The sequence below is a fragment of the Phalacrocorax aristotelis genome, chromosome 12 (assembly GCF_949628215.1).
Source record: "Phalacrocorax aristotelis chromosome 12, bGulAri2.1, whole genome shotgun sequence".
NCBI lineage: Eukaryota > Metazoa > Chordata > Aves > Suliformes > Phalacrocoracidae > Phalacrocorax > Phalacrocorax aristotelis.
Window position 1 is genome coordinate 23,765,243 of NC_134287.1, and position 18,800 is coordinate 23,784,042.

Consider the following 18,800-nt stretch of genomic DNA (forward strand, 5'->3'; position numbering starts at 1 on the left):
GCAGTTCTGGACTCTTCCTTGGGTAATACGCTGTGCTCTGTTAGGATAATTGGGGAGGTGAAGGATGACAATGGAGATGATTGTATATATGCAATAGCCTTGATATAAGGAGAGTAAGAGCATCCTATACTGATTTATTAGTGGCAGTCTAAGGAGTTGCTGTGCTTCTCTCTCTTGCTGGTGCTGGCACTCACATGATTGTATAGACAGGTGGGTCAGTTGATCTCTGACCAGAATATTATCATGATCAAGCTGTGGGAACTGCAGCTTTGAGCAAGAGGGGTGGCAAAACCGGTGTGCTTCTGGTGCTCAAATTGTTTAGGGACAACTTGAGCATCACAGCAGAGGAAGGAATAAGAGGGTGAGTGCACTACGAGTCTGTAAAATCATGAGTGGTGTGGGCAAGGTAAATAGTCCTAGAGCCACACAAAGCTGAAGACCAGGACAGTACTCAGGTGATTTTAATTGGTTTTTTCCCTACCAATGTACTGGGCATCTGATAGACTGTTGTTCTACTGATGTGTTTTATTTTATTTCTTATTTTCCCCATTACAATCTGGATATCAGCTTATCCTTTCTAGAAAGTGAATGCCATCTCGTTTCTCCCCAACCCCAGAAGAAGAGGGAAACACATTGTGAGGGCAGAGAATGAAAAAAGGACAGGTAGATAAAGGCAAATGCCTCAAAAATAAGGAGCTGAAGGGAATGCCGAGCTGAGGATACACAGTTCCCTGAGGTCGAGATGCTCGTGAATGCTGGTCTGAGTGGTGAATACATACATTTGGTGAATATTCCCTAGTTTTTCTTCGAAAGTTGTGACTGTCTGGCTTAACCATTGCCAGAAGGCAGTTGTTCAAGAGGTTCCACAATGGGGCTTTGAATATGGAGGGTATGAATACAAAAAATTAGTAGGGTGAAAAAGTGCAACTAAAGTTTCTGTAAGAGGTTCTGAAAGAGAGGCTGACACCCAGGGTACTAAATGTAGAAGTCAGTCTTTCTCCTGAAATATTAAACAAGAGTGCTGACTTGAGTGTACATTTTTCAGACTTCTTTTTGTTCTATCCTTGCATTTCCTTGGCTACAGTTTCTCCTGGATATGAACACATGTCCAGGTACTTGATTTACATCTCATCGATTAGTGGCACTATAGTCACTCTACTAACCATAGCTATTACAAAATTGTTATTCAGTCTCCATTGCTTTTCCTGAAAGAACTTTGGCACTTGTACAACCTTCATTTGATGGCTGTAGGGAAACTGGAGCAGAAATGGGATGCTAGTTCTATCATCTTTATCCTTAACAGCTGGCAGAACCTGATCTTTTGCTGCTCAGTGCTGAAAACAGGTGGTAGAAGAAAGTACCCAGATTTGATCCAGGCAAGAGTAGAGACATGATGTTAGGAGGAAGAAAATGCTTGAAAGATGCTAACTAACCCTATCTTGAGGTTTCTTAGTGAGGTCTCGTACTTGATTAAACTAACCTGTCTCCTTATGTTCCTCGCTTAGTAATCTTGATTAAAGCAGCTACTTTGAGTGACTTTTTTTTATTATGTTTTTAAAATCAGGTGGGGGAAATTTTTTTTTTGCGCAGAGATACACCTGTGTGTGTTGCAATTGTGCCTAGGCCTGAAGGTGGACTGTAGCATGTCTGCTTACACAGGTTGTTAATACCATCAGGACGGTTCCATGCTTTTTTGCTCAGCAAATGTGTGGCGCGGCAGTTTGCGCTGCAGGTTGCATGGGCAGGGCGCAGTCCCTTTCCCGGCTCTGAAGGGTAACTCTACTAGTGGTTGTCACCCCCCCAGGAGAGGCCCTCACCCAAAAACCATCGCCGGAAGGGAAGTGGCAACCCAGACGGAGCCCCCACGCAAACACGCAGCTGCCCAGGCCTCCGGCTGCAGGGAGGGCCTGAGCCTGGCACTCTGAGGGCACCAGAGACAGCAGCTGCTTGCAATGCGACCAGGGGTATGATCTGCTCGGCCTGGTGGCAGAGCTGAGGGAGGGAGTGGAAAGGTTAAGGAGTATCAGGGAGTGTGAGAGGGAGATAGAGTAGTGGAGCCACATTTTACCATCCCTGAGGCCAAGGCAGCAGATGGAGGCTCCACAAGAGGCAGAGGATCCCCTGCCCTCTTGCTACCAAGCAGAAGGAGGGAACCTAAGAGACGGGGGTGGAATGGAGACAGGTCCATGCTCGGGCGGCAGGCGAATCCCCTCCCGGCCTCCCTCACCTTCCCAGCTGCCCTTACACAACAGACATGGGCTCTGGAACTTGAGGGCCAGGCAAATGAGGAGGTAGGTGAAGGTCTGTCCAGGGGTTACCTAGGGAGGGTTGGTCAGCCCCACGCATTATGGTTACTTCTCTTCAGAAGAAATGGAGGGTAATTGTTGTAGTCAGTTGCCTTCTGAGGGGAACCGAGGGCCCAGTATGCTGACCAGACCCATCCCACAGGGAAATCTGCTGCCTCCCTGGGGCCCGGGTTAGGGATGTTACTAGGAAACTCCCTGGTCTGGTACGGCCCTCTGATTACTACCCACTCTTGGTTGTGCAGGTGGGCAGTTATGAGGTTGTGGAGAGAAGTCCAAGAGTGATCAAAAGGGACTTCAGAGCACTGGGGTGATTGGTTGAAGGGTCAGGAGCACAGGTAGTGTTTTCCTCAATCCCACCAGTGGCCAGGAAGAATACGGAAAGGAACAGGAAAACTCATCTGATTTAACACGTGGCTCAGAGGCTGGTGCTATCAGTGGAATTTTGGGTCTTTTTGATCATGGGGAGGTTTATATGGCACAGGGCCTGCTGGCGGCAGATGGAGTTCAGCTATCTCAAAGGGGGAAAAGGGTTCTTGCACATGAGTTGGCGGGGCTGTGGCGTCCCGGCTCAGGGACCGGACTAATGCCGGGGGTCTGCTGAGGAGGGGGTGCCATGATGAGGCCAAGGTGAGAGGTGGAACTAGGTGAAGACTTGGTAGTCTCCCCTTGCTTAGCCCGCAGCCCCAGCTGTGCAGACTCCAATAATATGCCTCTGCCACTCCCTGCCAGAAAATTAGGCCTAAACTTATGTCAAGAGCCTAGACAGTTTCTAACAGAATACCCTGGGGGAAGTATTTAAACTGAATCAAGAAGCTGTCACCCACTCTCACCTGAATGCTAATCACAAGCACAGCTTGTGTTTGAGGGTATAGTTGTGTGGCTCATTTAAATGATAGAAGCATGAGCATTTTTGCTGAACTATGAGGCCTTCCTCCCTCCTCGCCCCTCATTTATTTACCCAAACAGCCCCTGTTCAGCTCTGAAAGTCGTAACAGGGTGTGCTGTGGCGATTAAGACTCTGGGCACAAAGATATGTGGGGACTAGGGGCTTCACACCAGCTATAGAATAGAAGCATGGGAGTAACTTGGTGGAATTCTCTCTCAGCTGGTCTGAGACCCCCCATCACCTTTGACCTTGCTGCGAACTACTGGAACACCAAACAGGTTGTATCCCCCTTCCCCCAATTTCATGTATCTTGCTCTACCAATTTCTGTCTTATTATGTATTCGGATTACTATATAGGTTAAAGTGACTTGCTTAACGGCAGTGCAAAACTTAGTAAGATTATGTTATATGTTAACCTTCTGGCGTCTTGTCAGTGAAGCACGTTAACCGACAGAATGTGTCTTGCTGCAGATGACAGTCTGGGAACAGTGCATGACAGGGGCTTATCAGGAGGGCTTTAAAGTAGGTTTGAAGTGGGAAGGGGGTATAGCCAGGCCCATTAGAGAAGGGCCTAGGGGTGGTGTGCCAGTGTTGAGGGTGAAATTGATAGCCCAGCTCAAGTGCATCTACACCAAAGTACACAGCATGGGCAACAAACAGGAGGAGCTAGAAGCCATTGTGCAACAGGATAGCTAGGACTTAGTCACCATCAGAGAGACATGGTGGGATGACTCTTATGACTGGAGTGCAGCAATGGATGGCTATAAGCTCTTCAGAAGGGATAGGCAAGGAAGGAGAGGCGGTGGGGTGGCTCTGTATGTTAGGGAGTGTTTTGATTTTATAGAGCTTAGTGATTGTGATGATAAGGTCGAGTGCTTATGGGTAAGGATGAGGGGGAAGGCCAACAAGGCAGGTATCCTGCTGGGAGTCTTTTATAGACCACCCAACCAGGATGAACAGGTAGATGAACTATTCTATAAGCAGCTGGTGGAAGTATCACAATCGGTTGCCCTTGTTCTCATGGGGTATTTCAATTCTCCAGGTGTCTGCTGGAAATACAACACAGTAGTGAAGAAACAGTCTAGGAGGTTCCTGGAGCATGTGGAAGATAACTTCTTGACACAGCTGGTGAGCCTACCAGAGGAGGTGCCTTGCTTGACCTCCTGTTCACAAACAGAGGAAGAGTGGTGGGGGTTGTGGTGGTTGGAGGCTGTCTTGTGCTTAGCGACCATGATATGATTGAGTTCTCAATTCCTGGTGAAGTAAGGAGGGGGGTCAGCAAAACCACTGTCATGGACTTCCAGAGGGCAGACTTTGGCCTGTTCAGGGCACTGGTTGGGAGAATCACTTGGGAGGAAGTCCTGAAGGGCAAAGGAGTCCAGGAAGGCTGGGCATTCTTCAAGAAGGAAGTCTTGAAAGTGCAGGAGCAGGCTGTCCCCAAGTGCTGCAAGATGAACTGGGGTGGGGGGCGTGGAGAGAAAACCACCTGGCTGAATGGGGAGCTTTTGCTGGCACTCAGGGAAAAAAAGGAGAGTTTACCACTTTTGGAAGAAGGGGCAAGCAACTCAAGGGTACAGAGATGTTAGGTCTTGCAGAGAGAAAATTAGACAGGCAAAACCCAGCTAGAACTCAATCTGGCCACTGTTGTAAGGGATAACAAAAGATGTTTTTACAAATACATTTACAACAAAAACAGAACCAAAGAGAATCTTCATCCTCTATCGGACACGGGGGAACTGCTGCCACTGAGGATGAAGAAAAGGCTGACATATTTAAAGCCTTCGCTGCCTCAGTCTTTAACAGTCAGACCAGTTATCCTCAGGGTATTCAGCCCCCTGATCTGGAAGGCAGGGGTGAGGAGCAGAATAAACTCCCCATGATCCAGAAGGAAGCAGTTTATGACCTGCTGAGCCACCTGGACACTCACAAGTCTATGGGGCTGGGTGGGATCCACCAGAGAGTACTGAGTGGAGCTGGTGGAGTAGCTCACCAAGCCACTCTCCATTTAGCAGCAGTCCTGGTTAACAGGGGCGGCCCCAGACAACTGGAGGCTTGCCGGTGTGATACCCATCTACAAGAAGGGCTGGAAGGAGGATCTGGGGAACTACAGGCCTGTCAGCTTGACCTCGGTACTGGGGAAGGTTATGGAGCAGCTCATCTTGAGTGAGCTCACCAAGCATGTGCAGGACAACCAGGGGTTCAGGCCCAGCCACCATGGGTTCATGAAAGGCAGGTCCTGCCTGACCAACCTGATCTCCTCCTATGACCAGGTGATCTTCCTAGTGGATGAGGGAAAGGCTGTGGATGTTATCTACCTGGACTTCAGTAAAGCCTTTGACACTGTCTCCCACAACATTCTCCTAGAGAAGCTGGTGGCTCATGGCTTAGACAGGTGTACTCTTCACTGGCTAAAAAACTGGCTGGACGGTGTGGAATGATTACTAGGGATGAGATTATTGAGGTTGAAATTACTGAGGCTAAAGTTATGTCCACATTTCATAAAAGTTAACTTCCAGGATGGAATGCGGTTGGTGTGCTGGAAATTGGTTCAGTGATTGTTCCCCAAGGAACACCACCTGCCCTCTTTAGATGTTAGGAACACTGGGGGAGCTTGGTGTACTAATCTTAAGAGAGATAATTGGAGGAGGGAGTGAAGCGAAGGCTTCACAGCCAAACTTGTCTATAAATCACTGCAGATCTGGGGACTGGGTGGAACCATGGAGCCATGCCCTGACCAGCACAGTAAAACATTGTGTCCTGTGGTTGAACTTTGCTCATTATAACCTCATTACAATACTAAAATGCACACCTCCATCCCAAAGCTACCCACCTCCAAGGTACAACCAGCCCTCACTGAGCATGCACTTTGAATTTCTCTTAGTCTATACTTCTGAATTGAAGCGAGGAATTTCTACACCAATCAATAACGAAAGTATGTATGACTAGAAACAGTCAAGCTTCACCTAAACATAAAATAGTATAAAATGATGCCAAGAGAGAGGGACATTAGGAAAGATACCACCACAGACTACTGGAATCAGTCAATGGGCTGAACCCCTCTTCCATCCTGTAGGGACGTCTATTGGGTAAGACTCAAACACTTGGTTATACCAAGTGATTCCCTGGGAAATTTGGAGAATAAGCTGCTTGTTTTGTGTTTTAGCACTTTATACTTGCACGTGCTTTGCAGACAGTGCATTTATCAGCGGCAATCCGATACGAACCTGTGTTCCTATTGCTTCAATAACTGCACTATTAGTGAATCTGGCTGTGAAGAGTTATTGGGCATGTCTAGACTAATAGTGATCATACTGTTAGTGAATCCCTTGTGGACTAACAGTGCTGAATCGGATATCACTCAGAATCTAAGTCCAGCTGCCTCCAGTCCCTCTGACATCTAAGGAGCAGCTGGATCGCAAGGAGGTTTATTTTCTGCCAAGTTTCTTCACCTGTTAACGCAACAGATGGCTGAGCCCAGAGACTTGTGAATGAAGCTAAATCCAGTTGACGACCGGTCATGAGCGGGATTCCCCAGGGCTCATTTTTGGGGCCAGTTTTGCTTAATAACTTTATCAGTGATCTGGATGAGGGGATCAAGTACACGCTCAGTAAGTTTGCAGATGGCACTAGGTTGAGCAGGACTGTTGATCTGCTCGAGGGTAGGAAGGCTCTACTGGGGAATCTGGACAGGCTGGATTGATGGGCTGAGGCCAGCTGTATGAAGTCTAACAAGGCCAAGTGCCAGGTCCTGCACTTGGGTCACAACAATCCCATGCAATGCTACAGGCTTGGGGAAGAGTGGCTGGAAAGCTGTCCAGCAGAGAAGGCCCTGGAGGTGCTGGCTGACAGCCGGCTGGGCATGAGCCAGCAGTGCCCAGGTGGCCAAAGATGGCCAACAGCATCCTGGCTTGTATCAGGAATAGTGTGGCCAGCAGGAGCAGGGAAGCGATCATTCCCCTGTACTTGGCACTGGTGAGGCCGCACCTCGAATCCTGGGTTCAGTTTCAGGCCCCTCAGGACAAGAAGGACATTGAGGTGCTGGAGCACGGCTGAGGGAACTGGGATTGTTTAGTCTGGAGAAAAGGAGGTTGAGGGGAGACCTTATCGCTTTTTACAACTACCTGAAAGGAGGTTGGAATGAGGTGGGGGTTGGTCTCTTTTCCCAAGTAACAAGCAATAGGATAAGAGGAAATAGCCTCAAGTTGCACCAGGGGAGGGTTAGGTTGGATATTAGGAAAAATTTCTTTACCGAAAAGTTGTCAAGCGCTGGAACAGGCTGCTCAGGGAAGTGGTTGAGTCACCATCCCTGGAGGTATTTAAAAGATGTGTAGACGTGGCACTTAGGGACATGGTTTAATGGTGGATTCGGTAGTGTTAGCTTAACAGCTGGACTCGATCTTAAGGGTTGTTTCCAACCTAAATGATTCTATGATTCTCTTAATTTAGAAGAGAATGCAAATGGGATATAGGAGGTGAGTGAGAAGCAAAATCAGCACTCTTGCCCTTGTGGAGGGGTTTGGGCTACAGTGGAGAAAAACAAAGGAGGTAAAGGGCCTGAGGAGGTAAAGCTGCTCTCAGAAGTTTGGCTACAGATCCCTTTCATGTGCTGTCTGCATCAGACTGCAACCATCTGAGAGCAGGGAGAATCAAGGTCAAGGGAAGCTGGATGTAGGAGACTGCTAGGCAGCCTGTGCTGTGGATAGGGCTGTCTGGACTAGTCTGGGACTAGACAGAAAACAGTTGTTAATGCTAGGGCTTGTAAAGCCCTGGATTTTGTGCTGCAACGTGGAGTAGAATTACATCATCTGCTGGGACAGCAGAATGGCAAGGTGTGTGTGCTGGTGGGAGGGATGAGGCCGCAGCCGCCGGGGTTACATCAGCCGGCGCCGGGGCTGCAGTCCGTGCTGGCGGCGCTGGCGTGGCTGCTGCCGGCGGGAGGCCGGCATTGGCTGCGGCTCGTCGGCGGGGCTCGGCCGGGCCTGCCTCCGCCTGCCGCGCGGCCTGCTCCGCTCCCTGCGCGCGCTGCCGCGTCCCCGAGGGGCCGTCACAGTGTGCGGGAGGCGCCAGGTACGGACGCTGTGGGGACCTAAGGGCTCAGGCGAGCGGTGACGCCTCTCGGTGTCACTGATGTGACTGGCATGTGCTGGGGCATGTCTGCCGTTGTAGTTCGTTAAGCCGAGCTTTCTGTGTGTGCGTGAGCGGGTGCTGCCGCTGCCGTGAGCTGCCCGGTTCCTCGGCTTGCCTTTTCCAGGGCCGGTTGCTGGGGGTCCCAGTCCTGTCTCTAGCGCTGTTGTACGGCCCTGCTTGTGCTGCTTAACTTATTTACGGACAAAGTATAGCAAAATGGAACAATCCTGAAATTCCACATGTGCTATCTTTTGAGATCCTCAGACTGAAATTATTTAGAACGGTTCTAACAGGTCAGTGACAGGGTTTTATTCGCTGCACAAGGCAATGCCAGTAGATGCAGACTGCCATGACCACACTGTCCTGCTGGAATGGATTCTTGGTAGAAAAGAATTGCATGGTACGTGTTGCTTTGAATTGCCTGTTCTCTGCATGTATAACACCTGTAGAACATGGGCAAAGCTATTTGCAAACTGTTCTAAAATCAGTTTGTTTGAAGCTTTTCTTTATTTTAGTCAGTTTAGCTTCCGTCTGGAAAGGCTTCTTGTTTTTTGAGTTTGTACTAAGAACTGCAGGTTTTGTTTGTTTGGTTTTTTTTTCTTACAAAAGTTTTAGTCAGTACGGTCACAAAGCTGCTTAAATAACAAAATCCCCGCGAATGTTGCAGAGGACTTACTTGTGTTACGGTAAAGACTGACTTTTTTAAAATTGTGTGCATTTCCTTGGTGCTTTATTTATCTCTGCTTAATTGCTTAAGTGTAGTACGGTATAGCTCTTTATATAGGAGTTTAGTTTCCAGATTTTTTTTGCTTGTGGAATGTCCTAACGCTTAGTTGAGATATTGGCCTTTATATATAAAACTATGAAAAGAGTTTATTTAGCTTTATTTTATCAATTCTCTGCAAATACTTGTGGACATCCCATGGGCCTGCAGCCAACAGGCTGAAAAATCAGCATGACAGATTGTTGTTGTGAAAGGCACCAATTTTAGCATTTGAGACCTCTGATTGCTTGGGAAGGTGACTAAGTCTCTTTACACTGATCTGGAATAGGATCTAAATGTACTGTGCTAGTTAACAGCTCTTTTGAAGATAAATTAATGAAAACTAGCCAGTAGTATTGCTTTCTATGAATGAATATAAGGATAACTTTTCTTATTTAAAGAGATTATGGGAGAATAATATTTTCAGAAGTCAGGTTTGGAGGCCAGTTTGGAAGGAGTAGAGTTTCCTGGTGATGAACAAAATAAATTTTTAAGCTGATGCTAGAGTCTTGGAGAAATACCTGAATAATGCATTTTGTATGTCTTTTTATTGCTCCCTCCCCTCCAAGTCAGGTAGAAGTTTTAAATTTTTTTTTTAAAAATTATGTACCATTTTTTGGTTTGTTACTGAAGACCAGAACCGTTTCAGGTATGGAAATGGGAGTGGAGTGGAAAATGAGGATTGAAATGAACTTTAAGTCCTTCATTGAGTGAGAGGAGAGAAAGGAGTTGGTCTGCAGCCTCATATTAGACTGAAAGCAAGCTTGTAATTTACAGGATGCCCCGTGCGCTCTCTGTGCTTTCTGGCAGCATCATTCCCATTTCATGTATCTCTTTCTTTTCTTGATGTCTGCTGCTGCTTTAAAATTTCCATTTCTGTCTTCTTGTTAACTTAGTCTCCTTGCCTTTTCTCACAAACTAGTTTCAAAAACATGCTATTTCTTTCTAATCTTTTTCCTTCAAAAATCCACACTGTCTGCCACTTCTCCTCATTGTCTGCTTGCTCTTAGCAAAGTTGTCCCTGGCACAGGGACACAGGAGGCAGTCTTCTGGAAGGGCAAAGTTGCTCTTCGTGGCAAGCAGCCACTGAGAATGTGAAGTGCTTCTCTGGCAGATCTGTAGGAGCAACCAAGGAGACAACACAGCTTGATCTAGTTAGTATGTGTCTGCATTTTTGTGACAGTGCAACACCGGGTGAAGATTAAAACTGTAGTGGGAGTCAAAGGCCTGATAGGAGAGGTTGTAACAGGAATTGTCTGGGGGTAAGACTTCAGGTAGAGCGCCTGGTTCTGTTCCTTAGGGGATATGGTCGGTGAAGGGAGCTGAAGAGGAACAGGCAGTTCCACTCAGTACAATTGTGGTGGAAGGGGCTCTGGATAAAAGACCTGCCGTTTGCCGGTTCAGGTTCTCAGGAGCTGCTGGACTCTAAGAAGCACTCTGAGACACAACTAAGACCCTGCTGGGGAGATGATGGCTGACAGTAGATGCCGCAGTGAACTTCAAGGTGGAAGGGTCAAACAGACAGACATATGAACAGTGGGAATTGTTGTGCCCCCCAGAAGCAGGCGCATGAGGTGCCTGGTAAGGGTTCAAAGAGAGAATGTCTGGTTGGTACTGTTCACCAGCTCCTTTAAGCTTGCCCTGTTATGAGAAGAAAACTCGGACTATTTGCTCAGCTGTATTCATCTGCTCTGAGTCCGTTGTCTGCCTCATCCTAGCAGTGGTCAAGACTGCCATTTCAGATTAAATACAGAACTGGAGGGGCATTGCAGATTAATATTGTTAAAATGCCATGCTATGTAATCTTTACTAGAAAACCAGGAGAACCATTATCTCCTGGTGGTTGCCTTGTCTTATGTAGAGGTGTATATTTTGGTAAGAATTATAGTAAGGTGTAATAACGATACACTGATGCAGGGTAATGAAGCAACTTCCAAGTGTTCATGTACATATATGCCAGAACTGCCAGGTGCTATAATTGTCATGGTATTTGTAATAGCAGTCTTCCAATGCAGTTACTGTGAGCTTTCCTTGTCCTTTCTTCAATACCTTCTCCCTAGCACAGCTTGTGCAATGTCATTTGCTCTGTTCCTCTTTGTTTCCTTTGTGATCCTAGATGTATTACTTCAAGTTTTGGTGGACTTGGCAGTGCTGGGTTGATGGTTGGACTTGGTGATCTTAAAGGTTTTTTCCGAGTTAAACAATTCAATGATTCTAGACCTAGAACTAGACTTGTCTGAGGAAATTGCTAATTGTGTATCCCTTGTTTGGTGGGTTGGGTACTTGCTTTCGTGGATTTTGAGTCACAAGATTCCTGACTGTTTGCAAGTTCAGTCAAGGGAAACTAATGCCAAATACCTTTGAAATTGGTGTCCTTACTTGTAATCAAGTTCTGCAAAATGGAGAGAGTGGGCTGTCTGTCTCTTGCACAAGGAAATTGTGTTAAGACTGTACAGGACAAAGGGGAGCTGGGGTGGGGGATGGGTGAGGAGAGAAATATAGGTGGAAATTCACTGATGTTTAACCAGTTTTCCCTCCTCCTCCCTTCGTTTTAATTTACAGATATCCTTGATTTGCAGAAGGCATCTCAAAATGTTGTGTCGAGCTGCTCTGAGCCCTCTTGTCCGTTCCCCTGGATGGTGCTTTGTGTTATCGCCACATGCCATCGCAGCCATTTCCCGTTTATGTATGTATGAGAGAAAGCACATGTTTCTAATAATGTGGTCAGTATGTGTCTGGGCATGCCTATGCTCTTTCTGATGTTGAAAGGAAAATCACCTCATTAACATCACTCAAAACTTACAACCTCTGGAGTGAGCTGCAGTTGAAGCTCTACTTTCTTAACATTACTTTCTCCCTTAAAATATTCAGCTGGATGTCTGAGAGGGTGTATTCTTCATTCTGACATGCATTTCTAGCAAAAAAATCAGTTGTGAAAGTAGCACTACTGTAAAAGTTCTTTATTTCAACGTCATACGTTCCTGGAAGAGAAGATCTGATTGTGCCTGCTCCTCCATCTGTATTTTCAGCCCACAGATGCGTTGAGTAAAGCAAGGTGTGAAGCACAAATTTATTCAGGCTAGACAAAACTGGAAAGATGCTTGCAGGTAACCTGAGTGTAGATACCTAAGTGCCCTGTAAATATTTGTTCCTCAAAACCTAAGTTGAGAGAACAGTTCACTGTCTATTTGATTAGTGGTCTGAAACAGAGAAGGCAAGGAAAGATAGACTCTATTAGATCAAGAGATTAACTGTTTACCGTTGCACACAAGATTAATTTCCCATTCGTCTGTGTGTTAACAGTTCTCTTTTGTATGAATTAATAAATGTTGAAATCTTGAAGGTGCTAAACTTGGTTTTTCTGAGCTATAGCTCTGTTGACTTCTGCATATGTAGTGTTTCTAAATATTCCGCGTTTCCCGAGTCAGTAAACTACTCATAGTTAACACTGTGAAAATTATTCCTTAGTATTGACAGTAGTCAGTATCCAGTATTGGAGCAACTCTGGTAACTTTATCAGTTGCATTCTAAAGCTGGTTGAGCGCTTATCAGTGTTTTCTGTTGTGATCCTGTCCAGCTCATGTATTTTGAAATTCTGCTGCTTTACTCCTGAGAAGCAAGCCTCATGCTGGTTACTTAAAAGGATCTGCAGTGCCAAATACTTAAGTTGTCTTCATATGTTTCCCCTTCTTCAAAGAAAGTGAAACTGTTGACAAGGTGCTGTATAAAAACTGGAATGCTTAGAAATCTATTTGTCAGAAAAGTTGACTGGGTGACCATATCAGTTTCTCCGTAATTGCATCTGAAGTGAGTTAATGGGCTTACATCACCAGAGATGTTTTGTGTATGTGTTATGGGAGCTGGTTTCACATCTCAGTCCAGTCTAAAATAACTAAAAAAGATAGGTTTAGGCACTTACAGAGCAAGGTTAGCAATTAGGACTTTAGTGGAGATGAATTAAATTCTCTGCTTGTTCAGAACCATTGTCAATTTCGTTGTTCTTCTGAAAAAATAATCGGTTTCTCTTCAGATACTGGCTATCCCTCAACAGCTGCCCTCTTGGAACCTTCTAAACGCTGAAGCTCTAGCCAACAGAATTGGAAATAAATTGGTTTTACTCCTTTGTGATCATCCCGTGTGGTACAGGCAAATACTGTATAGTAATGAATAATGCTGGAAAGAACAGTTAAGTTGGAGTCCTTTGCCTATTCTTTCATATGTATTTTAGGCCTTATGTAGATTCACAGGTATTCCCTCATGAAAATGAGGGTCAAATGAAACTCATCTCGAGATTCCATTTTCTGCTTTTATATGCGTAAAATATTAGTGCAACCCTCAGTTATGATTAATCATTTAAGCTGCTGCTTGTATAATGAACAAAACATTTATTTATTTAAAACATTGTTAAATGACAGATTTCTCTTTTCTGTAGCACTATGTTCATTCCTGTCTTTCTGCAGCAGAAGTAATGCCCAGAATAGTCGCTTTAGGCTAGAAATTAATCTCTCTTGTATTGTAGAGCATCAAAATTAGATAATTCTGACTATGGCATAGGATTCAGTTTACTGATTTGTAAAGAAACCTCTAAATATTCAGATAAGATATTGGTTAGGATTGACTAGAGTGGAATATTTCAGCTGGAAGGGACCTACAGCAATCATCTAGCCCAGCCGCCGGACCACTTCGGGACCAAACAAAAGCTAAAGATTGTTATTAAGGGCATTGCCCAAGTGCACACTAAGCCCTGAGAGGCTTGGGGCACCGACCACCTCTCCAGGAAGCCTCATCCAGGGTTTGAACCCCCTCTGGGTACAGAGATGTTTCCTCATGTCCAGCCTGCACCTCCCCTGACGCAGCTCTGAACCTGGACCCAGGGAGAAGAGATCAGCCCCTCCCTTTCCACATCCCCTCCTCAGGCGGCTGCAGAGAGCAACGAGGTCGCCCCTCAGGCTCCTTTTCTCCAAGCAAGACAAACCCAGAGTCCTCAGCCCCTTCTCAGAGGACGTCTTCCAGCCCTGCCACCGGCTTTGTTGCCCTCCTCTGGACACATTCAAGGACCTTCACATCTTTTTTTTTAAATTGTGGGGCCTGCAGCACTCAGGGTGAGGCTGCTCCAACGATAAATACAGCAGGATAATCACCTCGTTTGACTGTCTGGTTGTGCTGTGCTTGCGCACCTCAGGGTGCGGTTTGTGCTCTTGGCTACCAGGGCACGCTGCTGGCTCCTACTGAGCCTGCTGCAAACCGGCACCCCCAGATCCCTTTCCGCAGGGCTGCTCTCCAGCCACTCCTCTCCCCATTTATACTTGTGCCCAGCATGACGCTGTCCCTGGCGCAGAATCCGGCATTTGGACTTGTTAAATTTCATGCCATTGATGATTGCCCAACTCTCCAATCTGTCTAGATCCCTCTGCAAGACCTCTCGTCCCTCAAGAGAGTCAACAGCACCCAATTTAATATCACCAGCAAACTTGCTAATGCTGCATTCCACTCCTGCATCCAGATCATTGATAAAAATACTGAACAGCACTGGCCCTAGGATTGAGCCCTGAGGAACGCTGCTGGTGGCAGTCATCAGCCACATGCAGCCCCATGCACTGCAGCTCACTGAGCCCTGCCATCCAGCCAGTTCTTCACCCAGCGCACCATGAACCCGTTCATCTCACAGTTGGACAACTTGTCCAGAAGGATGCTGCGAGGAACAGTATCAAAAGCCTCACTAAAATCTGGGAAAACTATATCCACCGCCTTCCCTTCATCCACTGGGCAGGTGACCTTATTGTAGAAGGATATAGAATTACTTAAACAGGACTTTCCCTTTGTGACTTTCCCATGTTGATTGTGCCTGATGATTGCATTGTTCTTTAAGTGCCTTTCAATAGCATCCAGTATGATCTCCATAATTTTTCCATGAATGTGTGCCATCTTTTGACTAAGTTGCACTTTTGGTCCCAGAGTATATTGTCAGTACCCACTTTTTTCTGTAATTACAGCAGTGTTCTCCCTCTTTTTTGCTATACTGGTATTTTTGAGACTGTCTAAAAGTTGACGTGGTTAATGCAGTTTCTGAATAATAATACAAGAACTAGATGGAGGATGAGGAAATGTGGTTTCAAATTTTTTGAAGTAATATGGCTTATCCATACTAGTGATCTATTTGACACACTTGAACTGCAGGTATTCTTAGCTGCACAACTCCTTCAAACACAGTGCGCTGTGGCCCTGTAAAACTTCATAGGAAGTATGTTGGAAGAAGTGCTTTCCATCTGCCTTCATTCTTTCATCTGAACTTTGGGGATTTATGTGTTTGGGGCCACCTCTTTGTCAGTTAGAAAAGATTTGGACTGTTCCTTGTGATTGTACGTTAATAGTCACTATTCTCCTTAATCTGCTGTGCTGATAGTGGTTTTACTGTCCTTTGCAGGCATTTTGGAAACAAAAGATTTTTCTAAGAAATGTTCCCTAGCTCATTGACGTGAGCGAAGTGCCAGCCTTATGTATCTTGTGTCTTACCTGAGTAATGCTGTGACTGTGTCTTCTCCCTCCAATGCCTATTTATCCTGTAGAAAGGTGGCTTCCAGTTTGTCTGTCTGTCATCCCCCTTCTGCTGCCTCTAGTTGAGCAACGTGCAAAAATACCTGACTTAGAGATGTTGTAAAATCTGGCTGTCTTTTCTTTCCTAACAGTCAAGCTTTCTGCACTACTACAGACAGGAAGACTCTCTAGCTGTATCTAATGAGGCAAGACAAAGGAGATTGTTTTTAAAACTAGTACTTTTACTTCTGATGTGAGCTGTGTGGGCTTTGTTACAGTGTACTTCAGTTTGGTCTTCTATATTTCCAGAGTCAAAGCTCTGTGACGCATGGGATATTGCCTTATATACCTTAGGGATGGGTAGTGCTGCTCAGATATTATTGATTCTCGCTTTATTTTCGTGATTTGAAAGCTAGCTTCTCATTTCCAGTCACTGAGAAGTGCATATTGTGACCTTTAGCCTTAGAAAGGGAGGAAATGTTACATGACTTCAAGGGCTTAAAGTCTGCTTTTTTTTTCCTCTCCCTCTCCTCCTCTTTCTCTCTTTCTCCACAGATCTCCCTCACCATAACCAAAGATTAAGGAGTGAATCCATCCGTTGTTGGAGCAACATCCCATTTATCACCATGCCACTCAGCCGTGCACATGGAAAATCATTTGCACACCGCAGTGAGCTGAAGCATGCAAAGCGGATTGTAGTGAAGCTGGGTAGTGCTGTTGTGACTCGGGGGGATGAGTGTGGCTTGGCCCTTGGAAGGCTGGCATCTATTGTAGAGCAGGTAATCCTGTGGCTAATGGGAATGCTTAACTTCAGATACTTTGTGATTGTTGGATGGCACAGAAGATTATAGGAAAATCTCATAAAACAGGGATGGCCCTTCAAAGCAATGTGTTGGCCTTTCCCTTTTTCATCCCCTTGTGCTGTGGTAGCATAAACCATGTAACGCAGTAAATCGGTGTTGGAAGGTATGATGGGTTGACCTCAACCAGCAGCTAAGTGCCCACACAGGTGCTTATTTGCTCCCCACACCTCCACCCCATCACTGGTCAGATTGGGAGGAAAATAGGAAAGGCAAAAGTAAGAAAACTCATGGGTTGAAATAAAGACAGTTTAACAAGTGAAGTAAAGGGGAAAAGAAACAAGCGATGCTAGGCAATCACTACCTTGCACAAGCAGACCGATGCCCAGCTATTCCCTGAGTGATGGCCGCTTTGGAAGGCACCCCGCTACCCTTTTCTATCCTGCTACCCCAGTTTTATTACTGAACATGACATTATGTGGTATGGAATGTCCCTCTGGCCAGTTCATGTCAGCTGTCCCAAATGTGTCCTCTTCAAACTTCCTGCCCAGCCCCTAGCCCACCAGCTGTGATAGGACATAGTGGGAAAAAGAAAGCCTTTGATATGGTGCAAGTGTTGCTCAGAATGGGAAAAAGAGAAGGCTTTGATGCTGTGCAAGCGCTGTTTAGCAATAGGCAAAACATCAGAATGTTATCAGCAGCACTGTTTTAGTCCTGAAATCCAAAACACAGCACCATATGGGCCCCTATGAAGAAAGTTAACTCCATATCAGACAGACCCAGTATAGAGGGAGGGATTTGCACAGTGAGATTTTTATGCAATAGGTAAGACACGACTGGGGCATTAGTTGGATGTAGTGGGAAGGTGGCATTGAAGTTTGTGAAGTCTGCAGGAAGAGTAGACCCTTCATGATTACCTGGGCATTTGCAGATTTCCTCCAGGAGACAGCTTGAAGCCTCATTACTTGTAGGAAAAAAATGGTGGGATCAACTCGTGGATTGGTTCTCCAAAATGAAATTATGGCTCTGGGGGGGGTTGGACATGTCTTCTCCAGGAATTAATGTTAACATAGTAAGTTAAATTCATGTAAGGCATTTAGCTTTAGAGCTTTGAAAAGAAACTGGCCAGATGTGTGTAAGGAAGAGGTAATTAAAAGCCATACTATCAGAGTTAGCGTCTTCACTTCTAGAATACAAAGTTACTGTATAATGGCAGCTTTGGGAATGGATGGTGAATAAGAAGGTTGCTGAAAGGTACAGCTGCTACTTTACAGCTTTTTCATATCTTATCTTTCCTTATCTGTAGCAATGGAGGTGGAGGGACGAGGGCTATAGAACTGTTACCATGTAATATGTATTGTGAAAATTCAAGCATGACTCTGTCACAAAAACTGGTATTCTGAAAAGAAACTTTAGCAGAAGCTATAGATTTCATGCAGTCCTTTGCACAGCTCCTAAGTGGGTAGAAAGGTGTGCAGGAGTATCTTAGAGGGTGGTTGCTTTCGTTTGCATATCAGTGCCTAAAACAAAACACTTGTGTCAGCAAGAGGTGGTGAGCATAAGGTTATCTATAGTAGCCAGCACTGTCATGCTAGAAGTGATGATACTCCAGGTCCTATTTCTTATGCTCTGTACGTACAGGTGTCAATGCTCCAAAATCAGGGCCGTGAGATGATGATTGTCACCAGTGGTGCTGTAGCTTTTGGAAAGCAGCGGTTGCGTCATGAGATCCTGCTTTCTCAGAGTGTGAGGCAAGCACTTCATTCAGGCCAGAGTCAGCTAAAAGATATGGTGAGTGGCTGGGGGCACTCCCGCTTTTCTTTACATGTTGGGTAGTACCTGCTCAAGTCACTGCCTGACAGCTGTTCTTTATCTTTGTAGGCTATTCCAGTCTTGGAGGCCCGAGCCTGTGCAGCAGCTGGCCAGAGTGGACTAATGGCTCTGTATGAGGCCATGTTTACGCAGTACAGCATCTGTGCAGCTCAGGTAAGGTATTCCTTCTTTCCTAGGCTGATTTGCTACTTCAGTTAGTGATGGAATTGTTCTTGGATTTTTTGTTTTATATGCTGCTATCTTCACTGCAGTCTTGCATTTCCATTGCCATCCTACTTTTGGGGCTTATTATTGTAGCGTAAATGGTAGTTTATCCCGGGGTGCCTTCCTAAGTTATTTCTGAAATGGAGTTATCTATCGTCAAGGTGAAGCAAATATGCTTTTTCTTTTTGGAGTTTGCTTGTGTCTGTGTCCTGCTGTCGTGTATGGGGGTGGGATCTGTTAAGGTCTCTTCACAGAAGCTAAGGTTGGTGATCCAAAGTGAGGGTTTAAAAATCACACGTGGCTGAGCTGCCACACCTTCTGTAAAGCTGACAGAAGTGCATATCCAC

The 18,800-nt window shown here is 45.7% G+C and overlaps 1 protein-coding gene across 10 annotated transcripts in view; it reads left to right on the plus strand.

The window, feature by feature from the left end:
• Window positions 1-18,800, plus strand: part of ALDH18A1 (aldehyde dehydrogenase 18 family member A1) — a 47,026-nt gene that overhangs the window by 5,138 nt on the left and 23,088 nt on the right. For 2 of the 10 annotated variants that reach the window (XM_075107910.1, XM_075107912.1), the window contains exons 2-6: window positions 4,235-4,320; window positions 11,645-11,768; window positions 16,172-16,395; window positions 18,058-18,207; window positions 18,298-18,402. In XM_075107910.1, coding sequence (XP_074964011.1) covers window positions 11,675-11,768; window positions 16,172-16,395; window positions 18,058-18,207; window positions 18,298-18,402 — 573 coding nt within the window. In that variant the 5' untranslated portion in view covers window positions 4,235-4,320; window positions 11,645-11,674. Of the gene's footprint in view, window positions 1-4,234; window positions 4,321-8,064; window positions 8,260-8,448; window positions 8,720-11,644; window positions 11,769-13,117; window positions 13,268-16,171; window positions 16,396-18,057; window positions 18,208-18,297; window positions 18,403-18,800 lie in introns of those variants that run through there. The other 8 variants (XM_075107909.1, XM_075107911.1, XM_075107906.1 and 5 more) reach the window with 5 other exon arrangements.